The sequence below is a fragment of the Gymnoscopelus braueri genome (genome assembly GCF_963280865.1).
Source record: "Gymnoscopelus braueri genome assembly, chromosome: 17".
NCBI classification, from domain to species: Eukaryota; Metazoa; Chordata; class Actinopteri; order Myctophiformes; family Myctophidae; genus Gymnoscopelus; species Gymnoscopelus braueri.
The window spans coordinates 43,734,650-43,756,512 of NC_137617.1; the positions used below are offsets into that span (position 1 = coordinate 43,734,650).

At 44.5% G+C, this 21,863-nt stretch overlaps 1 protein-coding gene across 1 annotated transcript in view; it reads left to right on the forward strand.

The window, feature by feature from the left end:
• The window catches only part of LOC308104769 (B-cell receptor CD22-like), a 54,014-nt gene extending 32,601 nt beyond the window's left edge, over positions 1–21,413 (forward strand). Inside the window, exons 9-13 of the mRNA XM_080455291.1 lie at positions 178–373; positions 2,344–2,498; positions 10,487–10,618; positions 10,916–11,067; positions 20,570–21,413. Of these exons, the coding sequence (XP_080311417.1) occupies positions 178–373; positions 2,344–2,498; positions 10,487–10,618; positions 10,916–11,067; positions 20,570–20,773 (839 nt within the window). The 3' untranslated portion in view covers positions 20,774–21,413. The remainder of the gene's footprint in view (positions 1–177; positions 374–2,343; positions 2,499–10,486; positions 10,619–10,915; positions 11,068–20,569) is intronic.
• The last annotated feature ends 450 nt before the right edge of the window (positions 21,414–21,863 follow it).

Here is a 21,863-nt window from a genome sequence, read left to right on the forward strand (position 1 = left end):
ACACACACACACACACACACACACACACACACACACACACACACACCTGGGATTGAACTACCGGCCGCTCTACCTACTGAGCCACTGCCGCCCCTATATAAGAAGTTAAATGATACATTATTCTTATTGTCCGTCCGACCACAGTGTAATCTCATGCTATGTCTCCATCTTGTCCAGCCCTGTTCTCCCAGTGCGGCATACCTGATCCTCCTGATACAAGCAAGATCACTGGAGGCAGTCATGCTGGTCTTGGTCATCATCCATGGCAGGTGTCTCTGCAGCACAGAGACAATACCTCATCAGGACCATTCCACCACAAATGTGGAGGTGTCCTCATTGCATCTTGTTGGGTCCTCACTGCTGCTCACTGCATGTAAGCTGCTATAAATTACTGTTTTATGTTAATACCGTATGCAACGACAGAAAGCAGTCCTGCCTCTAGATTATTCTAAACAAACGATTCCTAAAGCCATAATGAGTCAAGGTGTGTGAAGGCCCTGTTTAGCAGGTCCTCCATCCCAATGTCCACCTGGTATGTGAACTGAAGGGGGTCGAGGTGGTCACTCACCAACAGTCTCACATGTTGCAGTATCAGCCGCACAAAAGTCTTCATGGACTGTGATGTCAGAGCAACTGGCCTGTAGTCATTGACGACCGCAACAATACAGGAAGACTCCCACAGTTTAGGCACCCTCCCCGTCGTCAGGGAGAGTTTGAAGAAGTCCCTTCCTTATCCAGGAGTTGATGTTTTCCCGTCCCGCTGCCTTCCTGATGTTGGTCCGGGGGAGCTTGGTTGTGAGGATCAGGGGTGGAGGAGCTGTAGTGCAGCTACTGGCCCCACTGGTGTCCAACTGGCCTGATGCAGGGCCACCGCTGGTTCCACCGGTCATCGACTGGGCTGCTGCATATTGGGCACCGGCAAGGCCTCCTTTCCTGTCAAACCAGTTGAAGTACAGGTTCATCTCGTTGGCCCAGTCCTTAGTCCCTGTTGCTGCAGTGTTCACTGTACGGTTCTCCAACCAGTCGCACCTACTGTACATCTGATCGGCTACAGCCCCCCAGGGTTGGGAAGTAACGGATTACATGTAACCCCGTTACGTAATCAGAGTAAAAAAAACGGCAACGGTAACGTCTTACAGTACATTTCAAAATGTGTAATCTGGATTACAGCAAAGGGGGTTACAGGCGGATTGCATTCTCCCCTTCCCCTCATCAATTTTACAAACACGTTATAAATTATTAGAACACCAAACAACCACCCACAAGAGAAGAGCGCACAGACAGAGAGAGGGGGGAGAGAGAGAGAGAGAGCATGAGAGCGCGCGCGGGTGCAACACCAAATTGTTCAGACAGGCAGTGAAGTTTTGTGATATTTATTTTGCTCTCCATGAGGAACAATACAGCAAAAGGATGTTGAAATGTTTGCTCGAGTCTGCCCTGACGCTGGTTAAAAAAACATACACCTTCCCGGTGCCCACTGACTGCTGCTGTGCCCAAATTGCCCAACACCTTCAAAATAAAAGCATGTAGCTGTAACTGAAATTGACTTAAATAATATGGCAGTAAACTAAATAAATTTACAAAACCAAATAACAAATAAATACAATACATACTTCCTGTTTAGCATTTTCATGAAAACAGCTGTATCTTGAGTTGACTTTTTTTTGCCCTGCATTTCGTGAGACATGCTATAGAAATAAATCTGGCAGTTAATGAGTTAATTAAGTATATCCTACTCACCATAAAGGATTCAGTTAATCAGTTAATCAGGCAGTACTAGATAGTGGTGAGTCTGCGCTCCGTGGCGCCATCCACAATGCACGCATATTCCCACTAGGCCGAGGAAGAAAGCCGCCCTTTTCACTTTGGCCTGTTATAATGCCACCAGCAGGCCAATCTTTGCAAAACAAATGCCTCAAATCATGAACGCAGCGATTCCACTCACCTATATAATGACTTAATTCCGAATATTGCTGGCCCACAACAACCTACCTGGCCTGGTCGGATATCTGTGCTCTGAGGAGCACTTTTCGTAGTTATCTTTGTGCACTTGTATTTCATGAAACTGAACAGCGCTGTTGACATGTGACTCTTTTGGCAGTTGTTGATGAAGCAGAGGAAAAGAAGATTAAAAATGTGTCTGATATGTGGTGATAATGATTAATTGCCTTTGTCTTAACGGCCAGCTTCTTGAAAGAAGAAGCTAAATCTGAATTGAAATAAGATTTACATTGTATTTCTATCTATAATTCATTAGATATTGGTTGATAATATTTCTCAGGTTCATTCACATAATGTACAGTACTACTCTCTGGATAAATGACTGACTGGTTGTTTCTTCAGTAAAAGTTTCAAGGACATGCAGGTGGTCTTGGGGGCAGTGGACCTTATAAACCACCATGAAGAGCATGTCCAGGTCATCCCTGTTTTGAGACACATCGTTCACTGGGAATACAGGGAATCAACGCTCTCTGATGGCTCTACTCATAATGATGTTGGTGAGGACATGAATTTACATACGTAACTGACACAAAACATGATTAACTATCAAGCCAGTTAGCATTCTGGATGTATTGACATAACTATGAAGAAAGGACGCAACGTTGTTTTTGGTTTTGCCCCCCCCCCCCACACATTTATTATGGAAGCAGAGAATCATAGCAACATCATTAAATATTTATTAATTAGATGGAGGTGTTACATTTCTTTCATCTGCAGAGTATCTCAGTCTTGTATTGTTACTGTGGTACTTTGAGTGCTTTAAACTCAGGTGATGTGTTGTTTAAATAACACATATGGAGACGGACACACCCCCTGTGTTATACAACATGTTCTATAGATTGTTCTTGTTGGCTCCTGGTGGCTCCCCTCTATTCTTCTGCAGATTGTAGACCTTGAAAGCAAGGCGCCCATGCCAAAGAAGCATATCCTCATCAATAATGATATTCTGGCTTGGCAGAAACATGTCTTGGAACTTGGAGAGCAAGGAGTCCAAGACTGGGGGGACTTTGCACAGCCGGTCAGCAGTAGGGTCAATGTTTTCATTGTCACTGAAGTGCAAATTACTCCAAATAAGCTGGAACCTGTTCCGAGACATGTACTGTACTATTGAAGTAGGAGCTTGCTAGGGGCTCATCTGTGGACCAGTACATTTCAAGCCAGGCTTGACAACAAGTCCGGTGAGAAAGACCAGCCCCAGGAAGTGCTTTAGTTCTACGACTGACAACACTTTCCATGCATTCCCTCTAGCATGTGGCATGAAAAAGTGAGCAGAAAAAGTTCTTACCTCTTTTACGGCCAACTGCGGTAGTGCAGTAGAAGACGTGGGCTCCTCCTCCCTCGATTGTGTTTCTGAAATCACAGTAAAATATCAAAGTTTGGTTAATATGATGTACAAAAATATTGGTACAAATATTGGTATCAAAATATGCTCAAAGTACCAAAAGTAAAGGTACTAAAAGCTTGAGCGTGTAGATCAGCTATGTTCAAATAGCCTATGTGGAGTAAAAGTACAATATTTGCAATATTTTCCTCTGAGATGTAGTGGAGTAGAAGTAATTAAAGTACTGGAAATTGGAAAGTAAAAAATACCTCAAATCTTTACTTAATTACAGTACTTGAGTAAATGTAATAGTTACTTTATACCACTGTTTTGTAAAATGTTTGAAAATATGCGAAAATTGTGAACTTGTCGATCAGCTATTTTCAAATAGCCTATGTATAAAATAGGGCTAAAGTGGTTAATGTATGTTTTATAATATAATTTATATCTGCAAAGTAACTAGTAACTAAAGTTTTCAAATAATTGTAGTGGAGTAAAAGAACAATATTTGCCTCCGAGATGTAGTGGAGTAGAAATTGGAAATACTCTAGTAAAGTAAGTACAGTACTTGAGTAAATGTAATTAGTTACTTTACACCACTGTTGTTTTAAATCTAATTATTTAACTGGAAGGATTCTGGCACTGTAGTGAAAATGTGGCTTAAGACATGATAATCATTACCCCTGAATGGTAGATTTAATCGCAAGACATGTTTCTGCATAATACTACTACTTTCCGGAGACGTTGCCAGAAACCCTGGCCCAGTAACCACAAGGCAATCCGCTCGGATAGCGGCTGAAGCTAACAGGCTAGCAGCTGTGGCTAACGTTGCCATTAGCAACGGGGAACAACAAAGCCAAGCTGTAACAAAGACCTTCCAGATCACCGGAGCCAGCCCAGCTAACGTTGCTACCGAAGCTAGCTACGTCGACAACACCGATGGCTCCCCGCCAACTCAACTAGGCGAATCAACCCCGATGATCAACCGAAACACCCACGTTGATTCCACCGCAGCCGTCGACGAGGACGCTTGCACCGACGTGCCACGGCGATCAACCGGGAGACGCAGCGTAGCCGAGGACGCGGAGCCAAGGAGTCACCTAGCTGTTTTTACCGGAGCAGAGGCCCTGAAGCACCGTTTTCAACCTACGGTTCCTTCCACAGCCAGTGTCCGAGCAGAGGCCGTGCTGGGTCCCCCGCGACCCATTCCCCCCCAACCCCCCACCCCCCACAGCTGGTTGCCTACGACGGAACAGATGCTTTGATGGACGCTAACACCACAACACCCCCCTCCCCCCCCGATACTGCTCCTCAACGTGATCTATCAGTGGACAAACATCTCTCCATTGAACAAATGATCAAATCATTCGGTGTAGGCTTGCACATGATCCACCTCAATGTGAATTCCCTTGTAGGAGACAAGCTAACACAAATCAAGCAGATGTTTTATGATGGTAAGGTTGACATTTTAACTTTCTCTGAAACTAAATTTGATCATACGATAAAGGACTCTGAGATTGAGATTGAAAACTACAAACTCTTCAGAAATGATAGGAGCATTAATGGGAGAAATGGGGGTGGTGTATGCATGTATGTACATAATGACAATGTCTGCATCCTTCGCGAAGACCTGAAAGATGCAGACATTGAAGCTGTGTGGGTCGAGATCATTTTTAAACATGCTAAACCTGTGCTAGTCGGTACCATATACAGACCTCCTAACCAGACTGATTTCTATGATAGACTAGAGGAGTGTTTAGCTAAGGTGGACCATGCGGAGACGATACTTCTTGGTGACTTTAACACAGACATGCTCCGTAAGGAAGCATCAGTGTATAAGTCATTCAAGGGGTTTTGTCATCGGCACTCACTCCACCAGCTGATCACTCAGCCCACAAGGCTGTGTGTTTCCACTCAAACTACCATAGATCTCATTCTAACAACGGACAAGGACAAAATCCTCAATAGTGGTGTCTCTACCTGTGGCATATCTGATCATAACATGATCTTCTGCACCAGAAAGAAACGCAAACCTAAGACCGGTTACCACAAATCAGTCACGATCAGAGACCTCAAAAATTACAAGAGTGAGGACTTAGATCACAGACTAGAGGAACAGGATTGGTCCGACTTTCTAAACAGCACACAGGTAGACGAATCTTGGCTTGGTTTCAAAACCAAATTCATTAAAATTTTGGACAGTGTGGCTCCCATGAAAACCATCAAGGTCAACACCCGCTCGGTTCCATGGATGAATTCGGACATCCTTAATGCCATAAAAAAAAAGAGTTTCATAAAAGTAGGATCAAACTCGCCAAATGCTTTAACAAAGGTCTCGAATCCCACGTAGCTAAACTCGAAAAAGAGAAAAACATGCTAAGAAACAAGGTTAATGGCATGCTCCTGTTAGCAGAAAAAAGCTACCTCGATGACAAAATTAAGGAAAATCAAAGCAAACCACGAGAGCTTTGGAAGCTACTCAACAACCAACTAGGCTGCAGCAAGAAATTGAAAACCAGGTTTGCAAACATAAGCCTCAAGGTGAATGACACTCTCACTACAACCAAACGGGAAGTGAGAAAAATCCTCAACATATTCTTTACGACCGTGGCCTCAAAACTGGTTGAAAAACTACCCCCTCACTCTGGGAGACATGGTAAAGAGTATGTTGACACATTTTACGAAAAACAAGGTGAACGCAAAGATGATTTTAAACTCTCCCCTGTGACAACAGATGAGGTGTTTAAAAAATGGAGTGCACTTCAACAACACAGAGCCACAGGACTCGACAACATCCCCGCCAAATTTCTAAAAGACTCAGCCGCCTCCATTGCCCATTGCCCATCACTCACATAATAAACCTCTCCATCATACAGGGACGGGTCCCTAACGACTTCAAAAAAGCAAGGGTGACCCCTCTGTACAAAAAAGGAAACCAATTAGACCCTGGCAACTACTGCCCTATTTCTATTCTTAGCTCCATCTCGAAAGTCATGGAAAAAAATAGTCTATGAACAGGTCGATAAGTACCTTGCCGAGAACAATCTAATTTACAAATTGCAATCTGGTTTCAGAACAAACCACTCCACTGACACATGCCTTCTCTATTTGAACGACTCTATCAAACAAGATGTCGACAAGGGCAAATATTGCGGCATGGTCATGCTGGACCTCCAGAAGGCCTTTGACACCGTTAATCACCCAATTATGATCAATAAGCTCAAAGCAATAGGTTTTGATGATACGTCGGTGAACTGGATGAGATCCTACTTGGAAGGGAGGGAGCAAGTGGTGGAAGTAAACGGCACCCAGTCCCCTCCCCTCCCAGTGACTTGTGGTGTTCCTCAAGGAAGTATACTAGGACCTTTACTGTTCCTGATATATGTGAATGATATGTCTTCAGCTTGCGACTGCAGACTGTTCCTGTTCGCAGATGACTCGGCTCTGCTGGTCTCGGACAGGGACAGGCTGCAGGTTGAGAAAACTCTCAGCACTGAACTCAACAAGATCTGCATCTGGCTCTCCGACAACAAACTTTCATTACACCTGGGTAAAACTGAATCCATCCTCTTTGGGTCCAGTCCTAACCTTAGCAAGGCTGAGAGTTTCACGATCAAAGTGGGTGATGATGTTATCACAAGAAAGGAGGAAATTACCTATCTTGGAGGCAAACCTCTCCGGTAACAAAAATGCAGAAAGAGCGATCAAAAAGGTCAACCAAACAACACGCTACTTGTGGAGGAATGATCGTCTAGTCAGTAAGAATACTCTGAAGATTCTTGCAGGGGCCCTCATACAAGGTCATTATGATTATGCATGCACTTCATGGTATCACAACTCCTCCAAGGCCTTAAAAACAAGGCTCCAAACATCCCAAAACAAACTTGTAAGGCTACTTCTTGGCCTCAATCACAAAACCCATCTAACCCCTGCTCATTTTGCTAGGATTGGATGGCTTAGGGTTGAGGACAGAGTACAGAAACTTGCTATGGGCCTGGTCTTCAAGATACACCACAACATTGGGATCCCCCTGTATTTGTCAAAATACTTCCAAAATGTTAATGAAGTCCATGATCATAACACCAGAGGCAGCTCCACAAATCATGTTCAACCCAGATTTGGCTCAACAAAGGGAATGAACTCGTTCTCATGCTATTCATCAAAAATGTGGAATGCCCTACCAAAAGGAGTAAAGGAGTGTAAAACCCTACTCACTTTCAAAACTGCCCTAAAGATACACCTTCAGGACGCTGCAATTCAAAAATGGCCCATGTCCAAGTCCTAACCTACCCCATGTCCTAACCTAACCTACCCCCCTACCTCCCCCCATCTCTCTTTCTTCTTTTGTACATATTTTTCACTTTTCATACCAGTAACCTGTAAACTGATTGTATGACATTCTGTATAGTAGTGTGTATATCTGTCTGTCTCTTATATGTCATCATGATTTGTGTGCATGGGGTTCTCATCTTAAACAAGCTTAGTGCTTAATGAGATTTCCAGTTTAGTAGACCTTGTATTGTGAATTTGTACTTCCATGTACTGTTATGTACTGTCATGTACTGTTCACATGTCTTACTAAATAAAGTACATCAATCAATAAATAAATAAATAAAAACTAACCACACACTGAATTATTCTATTTAAAATGGTTTATTTGGGCTCGATCCTTACAAATTGCATTGTTTGTTTTTAAAGTCAATAATTAAAGTAGATATTCTTCTTCTTAATATATATTTTTTTAAAGTGATATACTGTAGTTAGTAGGAGTGACGGAGACAACAGACTGAAAAACAATGCTGTATAACTGAATGCGTGTGAGCGCGCATGCACGTCCGCATGTTTGCGGTCCACATCAAGTCACCTTTTGACCAATGTGGCCGCAACTCAAAATGAGTTCGACACCTCTGTCCTGCACTCTCCTAGTCCTACTTACTCCTCTCTACAACTCCTCTCCTATCCATCTCCTATCCTCATCTCCTAGTCTCCTACTCCTCCTCTGCTACCTACTCCTCCTCTCCTAGTCTCCTTCTCCTCCACCTACTGTACTCCTCTCCTAGTCTCCTTCTCCTCCTCTGCCACCTACTCCTCCTCTCCTAGTCTCCTTCTCCTCCTCTGCTACCTACTCCTCCTCTCCTGGTCTCCTACTCCTCCTCGCCTACCAATCTTCTCTCCTAGTCGCCTACCTACGTCTCCTCTCCTCTCCTCTCCTCTCCTCTCCACAAATCTCCACAAATCTCCACAACTCTCTATAACTCTCAAAATCACTCACTATAACTATAACTATCTCTCTCTCTCTCTCTCTCTCACTCACTCACTCACTCACTCACTCACTCACTCACTCACTATAACAATAACTCTCTCTAACTCACTTGATCTAGCTCTTCACTCTCTATTTGTTTTGGTTTGCTTTTTTAACTGGTTTGGTTTGATGGTGATTGATCACGTATTTTTTTGCGTTCCCTTTGATCTAGAGCTCCCGTATAAACGCACAGGTTGCACAAGAGTGCCATTTATCGTAAACCACACAACCACACAAAACCAACAAAGACCAATTGACGGAGATCTCCGTCAATGGCAGAGAATGTGTTAAGAACATTAACCCTAGAACACTAACCATGGTTGAATTTCACCCGAACAATTGCAATTTGCATAATGTTGGTGATGTCTGAGGTGGGTGGGTCCTGGGGTACCTTCAGGATGCTCACTGACGTTTGTTTCCTCCATCCCTGTTTTTTTCTACAGCCAGGTCTTCGAGTGAATTTCACCCATGGTTAGTGTTGGAGGGTAAAAAATAAATCCCATACTCCCACAATGGTCAGCTGATGCAATTAGACTGTGCCTTCACTGGCAGACACGTTGCTAGGTCTCTACTAGGTTGGGGGCTTAGCCCCCCAGGCAACGGCCACATGCACGCGTGCGCAGGGCGCGTGCATGTGGCCGTTGTGCGCCCGTTATGCGGGGGGCACATGGCAAAGGGCCCGAAATTTTTCGAGGATTTCGGGGGATTTGGGTACTTTTTTCCCAGTTTTTTGTTACTTTATTTCAGTTTTAGGGTTAGGGGTAGGGTTATAGATATATAATTAAAAAAATAAATAAATAAAGAACTTAAAAAATATATATATATTGGTGGCTTTGGATAAAACATTGGTGGCTATAGCCACCGAAGCCCCCACATAACGACGCCCCTGTTCACTGGACAAGGCTCACATGTCCCAGGAATGGGTGGACCAAAGGAAAAGTTACCAGCTTCTCTCTTTTTTTTTTAGGAATATCGTTTTACAATACCCACATGTTCCTCCGATTTTGCTGCTTTTTTTTTACAGTAGGGTCCCCCATGATATCTTTTCTTTTCTTTTTTTTTGTGAAATTTCCTGTTGAAATATTAAAGAGGAGTACCTCAATTTGCCATGTAGTGTTGTAGTGTGCCACTGCTGCCAGCAAAAACAGCGATTTTACCTTAAAATCATGAAATATTATCCGTGACCGCCGTCCTCACGGAGATCGACTCATTACACGCACGCGGGTGTCGTAGTGTAGGGGAACAGAATTGTCCGGTCGCGATCCTCCATTCCAGTGCTATGGTCGTTTCAATGAGGCTTGTTCTGCCGTAAAGCAAGAGGAACGGAGATTTCTTCATGTTTATTTCTAGCAGGAAATAAACAGGAAGTAAATCATCTTTTTTTTTGTTTTAATGTCATATTTGGGTCTGTCATCATCAGGCAGTGAAAGCATCATTCATAGGATAGGTAACAGCACCATCTAGTGTAAAACCACTAAAAACAAAAACTTGTCCAAACTCGTTGACGGCAGGGAAAGCCTTGGCAGAATTCGACGCGTTCATGGCAGGCAAAGAGTTAATATATTTTGGAGAAATATTTTTTAGGAATTTATTATATCGGGTATACCAACGTTAGTGATGGTGTGACTATTTTCATCATTAGTGTTCTAGGGTTAAGAGTCTAAAAGTGGTTTGAATGACCAACATTACCAACATTACAATCCAAATTTAGGATTAACATTTACAATTTAAGATTATTATTAGCAATATCAAAATAATAGGTTATTCAATAAACAATCACATGTTGTAATGTAATGATTTAATTTGATAAATGACATGTTTGTTCATCAGAGATGCGAATAATGTACCATTCTGTGTGTCAGCTTTACTTCAGCTGAACGTCACCGACAGCCCTCACTGTGCCGTGGAAACCTGCTATGTTAAAACTGTCTGTCTGCCAAACCAAACCTTCCCTGATGGCAAAGAGTGTGTGATCTCTGGATGGGGCAGCACTGGTATGTAACAACTACACATTACCATTGATCTGAATCAACCTCATACCACACTAACCATGGTATTTATCCATCTACACATTACCATTGATCCGAATCAACCTCATACCACACTAACCATGGTATTTATCCAACTACACATTACCATTGATCTGAATCACTGGTCATCTATTCCTGTCTGAATGCTATTAATTCATTTACCAATGGAAAGTGAAACCTTGTGTTTTGTTAGTAACATGTTGCAGCGTGTGTCAAGTCTTTGTCTTTATCTTGTTGCATCTCTGTGTTCTTGACCCTCAGGAGAAGAGAAGAACAAACCTAAAAGAATTCTGAGGGAAGCCCAGGTTCCCTTGATCTCTAAGCAGAGCTGCATGGCTGTCTATGGAGACCTACTGGATGACACCATGATCTGTGCGGGACACATGGGGGGACGGGTGGTTGATGCCTGCCAAGTGAGTGTGTGTGTGTGTGTGTGTGTGTGTGTGTGTGTGTGTGTTAGGGGTGTCACGATACGCCTAATCCACGATTCGATTCGACTTTCGATTTTAAGGTCACAATTCGATTCGATTTTCGATACGATATATATTTGTAAAACGTCCTTTTTTCAGCTTTGAGGGCTATATGATTATTAATTTAGGCTATTGTCTTGATTTGTAAAGAAAAACACATGTTTCTCAATAAGTCCCTTTTATTTGAATAATATCAAATGAGAATGAGAATAACAAAAAGGGTTTTATGCCCTTACAACAACTGTCATTTTCAGATTCTTCTTTAAGGTGAGTTAACAACAACATTCTTGTGAAGCTCTATAACTAAATAAAATCTAAATACAAAGTTGAACATGTAAGAAAAAAGGATCCAAAGACAACTGTTATTTGGCTACATGTTCTTAAACATCTTAAAGTATGTTCACATTGTTTGAACAGGTAAGAGCTTTAACAAACAAGAAATGTGAATAATAAGCTAAGCCAGGGGTCTTCAACAGGGTTTTTTTTACCTTAACCCCATCCCTTTTTCTGAGGTGAACTTTAGCCAAAAATAGCAGATCTACAAGCTCAAATTGAGCTTGTAGATCGGCAATTTTTGGCCAAGACTCGTATAGGTGTAGAGGGGAAAAAGAGAAGACGGAGAAACTATCAATGTGGAGCATAATCGACAAACGGTAGCCGTTTTGTCAACAACGCGTCGGGTGCCCTCATAATTCACTGGGAAGCCAAAATATTGCCAGACTTTTGACTTAAAGGAAGCGGGAGGGTTTTCCAATTCTTCCATTTGTGTATCATCATTACCATCGCTGGCTTCAGCAGTGGCCATGGTGAAATGTAAAGTAGTAGTACAGACGCAACAGCTGTCTCTCTCTCTGTCTGTCTCCTCCAAACTCCTCTGTGGGTTTGTCCTGTCGTATTTTTTTTCTCCCCCGTCGTAAGCACGCATACGCGATGCACGGAAAAACACAACAGCGGCTCGGCTCGAGCATGGCTTCCCCCGGACGTGCAATCGGATGTGCGCATGCGCGGGAGTATTTTTTTTTAAATTAACCCTTGAATCGCGATACGGCTTTTGATTTCGAAGTCTGCACTTTACAGTTAAAGTACTCATAAGGAATCTGAAGCCTTGTCTCAGCGTTTCTTTGCATGGATACTATTGTTTAACTCCCTGTCAAGGCTGACCTAAGAGCTAAGGACAGTAGAGTGAAAAGATTTACCATACGTCAAGAGCATGATGTCAGACCTTCCAGATGTCAGTGGAGCGTCCAACTTGGAGGTCAGGTCTGAGTATGGAGCTTCATCAACGTCATCATCGTCACTTAGTTCCAGTAAATCACATGCACGCAAGGCATCTTCTACACATCGTTCCCGAAAGTCACATACAAGCCACACAGCAGCCTCACACCGTACTTGTAAGTCGCATGCAAGCCAAGTTAGAGCAGAAGCACGGGCGAAGGCAGAAGCTGCATGCACAAAAGCTGAATATGCAAAACGCAAAATAGACTTGGAGGTTGAAAGAACACGTATTGATGCAACATTAAATGCACTGAAAGAGGAGGGAAAAGCCAAAGCTGCACTAGCAGCAGCAGAGGTGCTAGAAGCTGAAGCAGATGATGGCAGTGTTAAGAGTGGGGTGTTAATTGCCGGTCCCCCTTTGTCACGAAGTATATCAAGACAACGCACTGATGACTATGTTAAGACACACTTCAACCCCCAGCAAGAGGATGAAGGCGAAGACAAAGGGCAGATAACAAGTACTTTTCAGCCCAAATTGACTTCAGGTGCCAGCCACCACATCTTGCAACCTGTCTCTACTCACATGCCCCAACAGTCTCATGACGCTCAAGCCATAAACCAGGCCACCTCAACCGCCCCTCACATCACGCATCAATCGACCTCAGCCGCTCCTCACGCCACGCATCAGTCCACCTCAACCGCCCGTCACGCCACGCATCAGACCACCTCAACCGCTCTTCACGCCACGCATCAGCCTACCTCAACCCCTCCACAGGCCATGCATCAGTCAACCTCATTTCGCGGTCACGCCGTGCATCAATTCAGCTCAACTCCCCGGCGGGGAGTCACTTAAGCAAGCCATGAGGATCAGAGCAGTCCATGTCAACAATCCAGCAGTTGGTCTTGACATGTTATGGCAACGGTTGGATAAAAACTACGGTTCTCCAGAAGTTGTTGAGGCTTCATTATTCAAACGTCTGGAGAGCTTGCCAAAAATCTCCTACAAAGACAATTAACAACTTCAAGAGCTTGAAGGTTATCTAACAGGTCTTGGCTTCCTCGATTCACCAAGAGGAATCAATGCTATTGTGGAAGCTCCCACCAAACCTTCAAGAGAGATGGGTTACTCAGGGGACTAGTTACAAGAGAGAACATCTTGTTCATTACCCACCTTTTTCTTACTTTGTGGATTTTGTCAACTATCATGCAGACATGAGGACAGATCCCAGCTTTACCCTCAAAGGCTCCAGCTCATCACCTCCCAAAGCTGAGAGGCCTCTAGCCAACGAATGGAAAGCCAGGATTCCCTTCTCTGCCAATAAGACTGAGGTTGAAGCTTCCAACTCCCCAGATAGTAATAGAACGACTATGGATGCGGGCAGGCAATGTCCCATTCATAAGTTACCACACTCCCTGAGCAAATGTAGGGGGTTCAGAAGGAAGACTTTAGATGAGAGGAAGAGTTTTCTCAAAGAGCATTCCATTTGCTACAAGTGCTGCATTTCCGCAAACCACAGAGCAAAAGACTGTAGGGCTACCATCCGCTGTTCAGAGTGCAACAGTGAGCGTCACATCTCGGCTCTTCATGATGGTCCACCTCCCTGGATGGAGACAGAGCACGTCACTTCAGAGGGACATTGCGAGGAGCAAGAGGAGGAGAACTCCACTGTAACTACGGCTAGCTGCACAGAAGTCTGTGGAGAAGGCCTACATGGGAAGTCATGTTCAAAAATGTGTCTGGTTTACGTGTATCCTAAAGGGCATCCTGAGCGTAAGAAGAAGATGTACGTGATGCTGGATGACCAGAGTAACTTGTCATTAGCCAGGTCCGCCTTCTTTGACACGTTCAACATTCAGGGTACTGTCTCTCCTTACACCTTGAAAACATGCTCTGGCATAACAGCCACTAGCGGAAGAAGAGCAATGGACTTCATAATAGAGGCTGTAAATGGGGAAGTATCTATGGCACTACCTACGCTCATTGAGTGCAACTTGATTCCTAATAACCGAGAGGAAATCCCTACACCAGAAGCCGCTACTCATCATCCGCATCTTAAAACCATTGCTTCTAAGATACCACCTCTTGACCCCTCAGCAGAGATCCTGCTGCTGCTTGGAAGGGACATTATACGTGTTCACAAGGTGCGAAACCAGTGTAACGGGCCACACAATGCGCCATATGCCCAACGCCTCGATTTAGGATGGGTAATTATTGGAGACGTGTGCCTCAGGGGAGCCCACAAACCGTCTGTGAACACCTTCAAGACCAGTATCCTGGAGAATGGTCGCACCAGCTTCTTCAAGCCTTGTGAAAGTAGCATCCACATCAGAGAGAGGTTCACAGATGAACACCTAACACAACCTCTGGGGAAGCCAGCTCAAGATGCTCTTGGAAAGCAAGTTTTCAATCTCACCGTTGAGGACAATAAACTGGCGCTCTCAGTCGAAGATGAGATCTTCCTCCACATTATGGATCAGGGGTTCACCAAGGATGACTCCAACAGTTGGGTGGCCCCCCTCCCATTCCGCTCTCCAAGACGGCGCCTGCCTAATAACAGGGAGCAAGCCCTCAATCGTCTCTTGTCTCTACGGCGTACGTTGAAAAAGAAGCCGGAGATGAAAGAACACTACGTGGAGTTCATGGAGAAGATTTTCAGTAACGGACATGCAGAACCAGCTCCTTCACTGGAACCCAACAAAGAGTGCTGGTACCTACCAAGCTTTGGCGTTTATCACCCACAGAAGCCTGGGCAAATCAGGATAGTTTTTGACTCGAGTGCCCAGTACAAAAACATATCCCTCAACGATGTGTTACTCAGAGGCCCAGATCTAAACAACAGTCTGATCGGTGCACTTGTTCGCTTCAGATCTGAACCCTTCGCAGTAATGGCTGATGTTCAACAGATGTTCCTCAGAGCTTCATGGTCAACAAAGAACATCGTGACTACCTCCGCTTCTTGTGGTTTAAGGACCACCATTGTAGAGTTTCGGATGAAAGTCCATGTGTTCGGGAATTGTCCGTCTCCAGCAGTGGCCATCTACGGAATGAAGAGAACAGCTATAGAGGGAGAAGAGAAGTATGGAGCTGACACAAGACTCTTCATTGAACGCCATTTTTATGTAGATGATGGACTTAAGTCATTCTCCAGTGCAACCGAGGCCGTCGATGTGTTGAAGAGAGCTCAACACATGCTAGCACAGTCCAATTTACGACTGCACAAAATCATGTCCAATAATCCGGATGTCATGCAAGCCTTTCCAGGTGAAGACCTTGCCAAAGAACTGCAAGGCCTCGAACTGGGGCAGGAGTTCCCACCCATGCAGCGGAGTCTAGGACTCGGATGGGACCTGTCCACAGACACCTTTCGGTTTAAAGTGGCAATCAGTGAGAAGCCCTTCACGAAACGAGGTGTACTATCCACCATCAATAGTTTGTACGACCCCCTCGGATTTGCTGCACCTGTCAGCATTCAGGGTCGCTCTATACTAAGAGACATAACGTCTCATTCCTGTGACTGGGATGCACCACTCCCTGAAGAGAATCAGGAGAAGTGGCAAAGATGGAGAGACTCCCTGCCGGACCTGCAGGAGCTGAAGATTCCAAGGATGTACACATCACTCCCCTTGTCTAAAGCTCAGAGAACAGAAATGTGTATCTTTTGCGATGCGTCCACCAAAGCGATTGGTGCTGTGGCTTACCTGAAAGTAACAGATTCCGGAGGTCACAGTGATGTGGGGTTCATCTTCGGCAAAGCAAAGCTTGCTCCAAAACCAGACATCACAGTTCCACGACTCGAGCTCTGCGCTGTTGTACTAGCGGAGGCGGTAGCAGAGCTGCTCCAAGAAGAGTTGGACATAACACTGGATGATGTCAAGTTCTTTACCGATAGCAAGGTGGTGCTTGGCTACATCTTCAATGAGTCAAGACGGTTCTATGTCTATGTCCACAACCGTGTGCAACGCATCAGGCAGTCCACACAAGCAAGTCAGTGGAATTATGTACCCACTGACAAAAACCCAGCTGATCATGCAACCAGATCCCTACCGGCCGATCAGCTGCCCTTCTCTTCATGGCTAATAGGACCTGCTTTCCTCACTGATGCAAGACAGAGTCAACTAGCCAAGGAGACTTTCAGACTTGTTGACCCTGACTCAGATGCAGAGTTACGGTCAGAGGTTACAGCTTGTGTCATCAGTCTATCAGACAGCAAGCTTGGCAGTGCACGCTTTGAGAGATTCTCTGCTTGGTGTCCTCTCTTGAAGGCTGTTGCCCGGCTTGAACACATTGCCAAGTCCTTCGTCCAGGGGTCCAAGGGGAGTACTTGTTACGGTTGGCATATGTGCAACACACATCTCTACGAAGAGCAACTCAACCAGGCCAAAGGCACAATAATCTGCACTGTCCAGAGAGAAGTGTATGCAGATGAGATCAGATGTCTCAAGGATGGGCGACCTGTCTCTAAGTCGAGCCCACTCAGCAAACTCTGCCCCTTCATTGGCTCAGATCACCTTCTCAGAGTTGGAGGTCGGCTATCAAGAGCTGATCTTACGTCAGATGAATCACACCCAATACTCATTCCTGGCAGGCATCATGTCACTCAGCTCGTGATCAGACACTTCCATGAGAAAGTTCATCACCAAGGCAGACATTTTACGGAAGGAGCTGTAAGGTCAGCTGGATTCTGGATTGTCGGAGGGAAGAGATCGATCAGTAGCATCATCTTCAACTGTGTTACATGTCGCAAGTTGAGAGGCAAACAAGTACAGCAGATCATGGTGTCGCACGCCGCATCCTTGATGCCATGCTCCTGCAACATAGCCCTGCAAGGCTCACTCACGAAGTCCTGGTGACCTTCATGGCTATAGTGGCAATAGTGAATGCAAGACCACTCACGTCAGTCTCCACTGATCCAGATCAACCTGTCATACTCACCCCAGCTATGCTCCTCACCCAGAAGGTAGGCACACCTCCTGTACCACCTGGCCAATTTGACAGAAGTGACCTCTTAAGGAGTCAATGGCGGCGGGTCCAGAGCCTAGAAACCACATTCTGGGATCGCTGGAAGAAGGAGTACATTAGTGACCTTCAAGGTCGACGCAAATGGAGGACAGAGAGTCCTAGCATACAAGAAGGGGATGTTATTCTTCTTAAAGACCCCCAAGTGAAAAGGAACGACTGGCCTGTCGGGCTGGTTACCAACACCTTTCCTAGCAAAGATGGAAAGGTCAGGAAAATGAAGTGAAGATCGTCCGGAAAGGAGAACAGAGACTGTTCTTAAGACCTGTGTCCGAGTTCATTCTCCTGGTTTCTAAAGACATTACATAGAGAAGAAAGACACTCGCATAATACTTACATTGTTTTGTTTCTATGTTTATTGTCTTGACATCTAATAGATGCCAGGCGGGGAGTATTCTGGCCCCAGTTGTAATTCCTAGTTCTGTAATTGTACCAACACTGCCCCCTAGTGTTAGGGTATTTAAGCCTCCAAGTGTTAGAAAATGCTCATTCATCATTCAGACCCAGAGAGGGAAGGAGTGTGTAATGCTGCCACTGCTTAATTGTTTTCTGTTGGAATGTTTGCCCTGATTCCGGCACAATCTTTTCACTCTACTGTCCTTAGCTCTTAGGTCAGCCCTGACAGAGAGTTAAACAGTAGTATCCATGCAAAGAAACGCTGAGACAAGGCTTCAGATTCCTTATGAGTACTTTACAGTTTCACAATATAAAGTACTCATAAGGAATCTGAAGCCTTGTCTCAGCGTTTCTTTGCATGGATACTACTGTTTAACTCCCTGTCAAGGCTGACCTAAGAGCTAAGGACAGTAGAGTATTGATACTTTTACTTAAGTAAAATATCTGAGTACTTTTTCCACCATACACTGACCATTGTACGTCAAAGCATAAATTGGTCGTTACTGGATGGATTGCAGCTGCTACTTGTGAAGAGAGAGACTGCTTGAGATCGCAAAAAATTAATCTAGTTAACAAGAGAAATGACACTATCCAAAAGTATAAAGAGTATAAAAGATATGCCTACTTGTTGTTAACTAGTTGTACAAACTCTTTTTTTTTTTTTGGATCTTGTTTATTCATTACACTTATTTGTTTTAGCTCTTGCTCATTTGATTTTCCTACTTTGTCTCATCTGTTTTGAAAGTATGTAGCTGATATATTGCACTTTTACCTTAGCGCTAGGTATACTCTTGGTTGCTTGTTTTAGAAGAGAATGCACTTAATGCTTCTAGTGATTAGTACAGTAGTTTCGTTCCCCACCTATGTTGAATGCACTAATTGTAAGTCGCTTTGGATAAAAGTCTGCTAAATGACTGTAATGTATAAAAGATATGTGACAGTGCTGAAAACAGGGCATTTAAAGATGAATATGGACATCAAGCTATGAGTTTCTTACCTGCTGATCAATGCAAAGCTGTTGTGTTTCATCGGCTACACAAGTTTTGGCTGCTTGCAAGCCAAGGAGTATAATATAATTGTGTGCCAACACCGCAATGCCACACACGCACGTGAGCGCACGCACGTGCGTGTGTGGCATTGCGGTGTTGGAACAGCAGACGTATTTCTCTCGGTTCGACCCCCGCTGTGGTGTTCCATACAGTAGCGATCCAGATAAATATCAAACATTTTTGAAAATGGTCGGAGCGGCCCCGACCGTCCTGTGAGCAACTCGGGAGGGTTCAGATTGGATCTTTGAACCCTCACACTAGACGATATTTAGACCCGAGATTCGCCCCCGATCTAGGCTGGGGTAGACACGCCCCCCCCCCCGATACTCGGGAGGGTTGTTTTTTAGCCCGATTATCTCGTAGTGTAATGCCACCTTAAGGGAAACGTCACCCATTGGTTTCTGCAGATTCGTTTTGAAGCCACTTTTTCGGCGAATTCATATCCACCATCTTGGAACTTATGGTCCCGAATGGAACCTGAAAACGAATGCTATTGGCTGGAAGAGCAGTAAGGGGCGGAGCTTCAGCCAGCAGGGGGGTAAATAGTGACACCTACTGGCTTGGGCCATTAATGAGAGCTTCAGGGAATTCAGCACTTCCATATTGGCTTATTTTCAAAACTGTTATAAACAGCAGTAAATGGTAAAATGGTAAATGGTGCAATTATATAGCGCTTTTATCCAAAGCGCTTTACATAGATAATAAGATAGCAGTACACCTTCAGATGTACTGCTACCTGCAGTACCACCACGGGCCAAGACACCATCACACCAGAATGAAATGTTTGGAGCGGGGGAGTCTGGTGCAACGCTCAGGTCCTGGACCTGGTGAGACGGAGGAGGAGCCCGGCCAGGAGGCCATCCACAGAGCCTAGCCCCTCCACGTGCCAGAGCCTCTGCTCTCCCCCATTCCTGGCAGAGTAGTTTCGGACAAGCGTATTGAGTGGCCCTGTCTTTCCCTATTTAGGACTGACCGTGGGTAGCTACCTGGGACGTAAGTCGGGGCTTGATCAACCCTGGCTGGGTCACCTGGGTGAGGGTGTATGTTGCGAGACCCGAAACATCCTATGACCCCAGGCTACAACACTGATGATACGTCCCAGGTGCATCCATGTGATGTTTTTTCGTTACAGATACTGGTTATAAACAGCAGTACACCTTTAGATACTGGTTATAAACAGCAATACACCTTTAGATACTGGTTATAAACAGCAGTACACCTTTAGATACTGGTTATACACAGCAGTACACCTTTAGATACTGGTTATAAACAGCAGTACACCTTTAGATACTGGTTATAAACAGCAGTATACCTTCAGATACTGGTTATAAACAGCAGTACACCTTCAGATACTGGTTATAAACAGCAGTACACCTTCAGATACTGGTTATAAACAGCAGTACACCTTCAGAGCTGGTTATAAGCAGCAGTACACCTTCAGAGCTGGTTATAAACAGCAGTACACCTTCAGATACTGGTTATAAACAGCAGTACACCTTCAGAGCTGGTTATAAGCAGCAGTACACCTTCAGAGCTGGTTATAAGCAGCAGTACACCTTCAGAGCTGGTTATAAGCAGCAGTACACCTTCAGAGCTGGTTATAAGCAGCAGTACACCTTCAGATACTGGTTATAAACAGCAGTACACCTTCAGAGCTGGTATAAGCAGCAGTACACCTTCAGAGCTGGGCATATGGACTTGTCGACCCATGGTTTCTTACCTTCACCTCTCTGTATTAAACATCCATACTGGTTGTTTGTCCTTGCAGGGTGATTCAGGTGGACCTCTGAAGTGTGTACAGGATGGGATTCACTACGTCGCTGGTTTGGTGAGCTGGGGGTCTTCATGCCCGGTGCCTGGTGCCTCCATGACTAATGACCACAAGCCTGGTGTCTACACCGATGTCCACAGATATTTGGACTGGATTAATAAAAACATGTCTGGTGATAATGTTGATAATTATGATTATTAAGTTACTGTAACTCTCTGTACCACTTATCTCTCAAAAAAGCCCACAGTCTCCAATTGGTTCAGAATGCTGCGGCCTGCCTTTTAACAATTTCTTTTTTTTCTTCTTCATATCTCACCTATTTTAGCATCCCTGCACCCAATGGAGTTTAGAATTGATTTTAAAATGTTACTCAAGGAACTGGTTGGAATAACGTGTTCCTTCCACGCGCTACAGTACATCCTACTGGGGAAACTCCCCCCTGTCAGGTGATAAGAAGGCTAGTTAGCTCTCATGCATTGAAGGAGGCATGAGCTCAGCTCTGGGCTCCCTAGGCTGGCAGGGGGAGTGTAGCGCCCAGAATTACTTAGATAATTGGCACTGGGTGAAAAAGGGTTGCAAAATCGTGGGATAAATATATATATATATATATTTTAAAAAATGTACTCACTACATATAAGGTCGGGTCATCTCAGACCTACAGTATGTCCCAACAACATGTAGACTGATCAGCATGTCTACATTCAAGTTGTTATGAGTTTCATTGAAATGGTTCATTTGTAACTTAACAATGTGGCAATTAATGCAGTGCAAATATGACTTGCATGTGAATGTTAAATGGACTGCATTTAGCCTTTCTAGTCTTTACGACCCTTCAATCTAACCTCGGATACATTGATAATGAGGGCCTGTCCCTCAATTGTACTCTGTGTTTAAATAAAGGTTATGATGATGACAATGTACTTCATATTCACCCATTCACACACATTCACACATCAATGGCGGAGGAAACCATGAATACAGATCAATCACAGTACACGCACGCACGCACGCACACACACACACACACACACACACACACACACACACACACACACACACACACACACACACACACACACACACACACACACACACACACACACACACACACACACACACACACACACACACACACACACACACACACCCCCCCCCCCCCTTGGGTTCCACTGGTGAAAAAAAAAAAAGTGGTTGTGTTGCGGCCATTCTGGGGTGAGACTAAAAGTGCACCTTTACGAACAGATTGCTGGAGACAAATTCTGAAGTGTTATTTTTCAAGAGAAGACCTGGC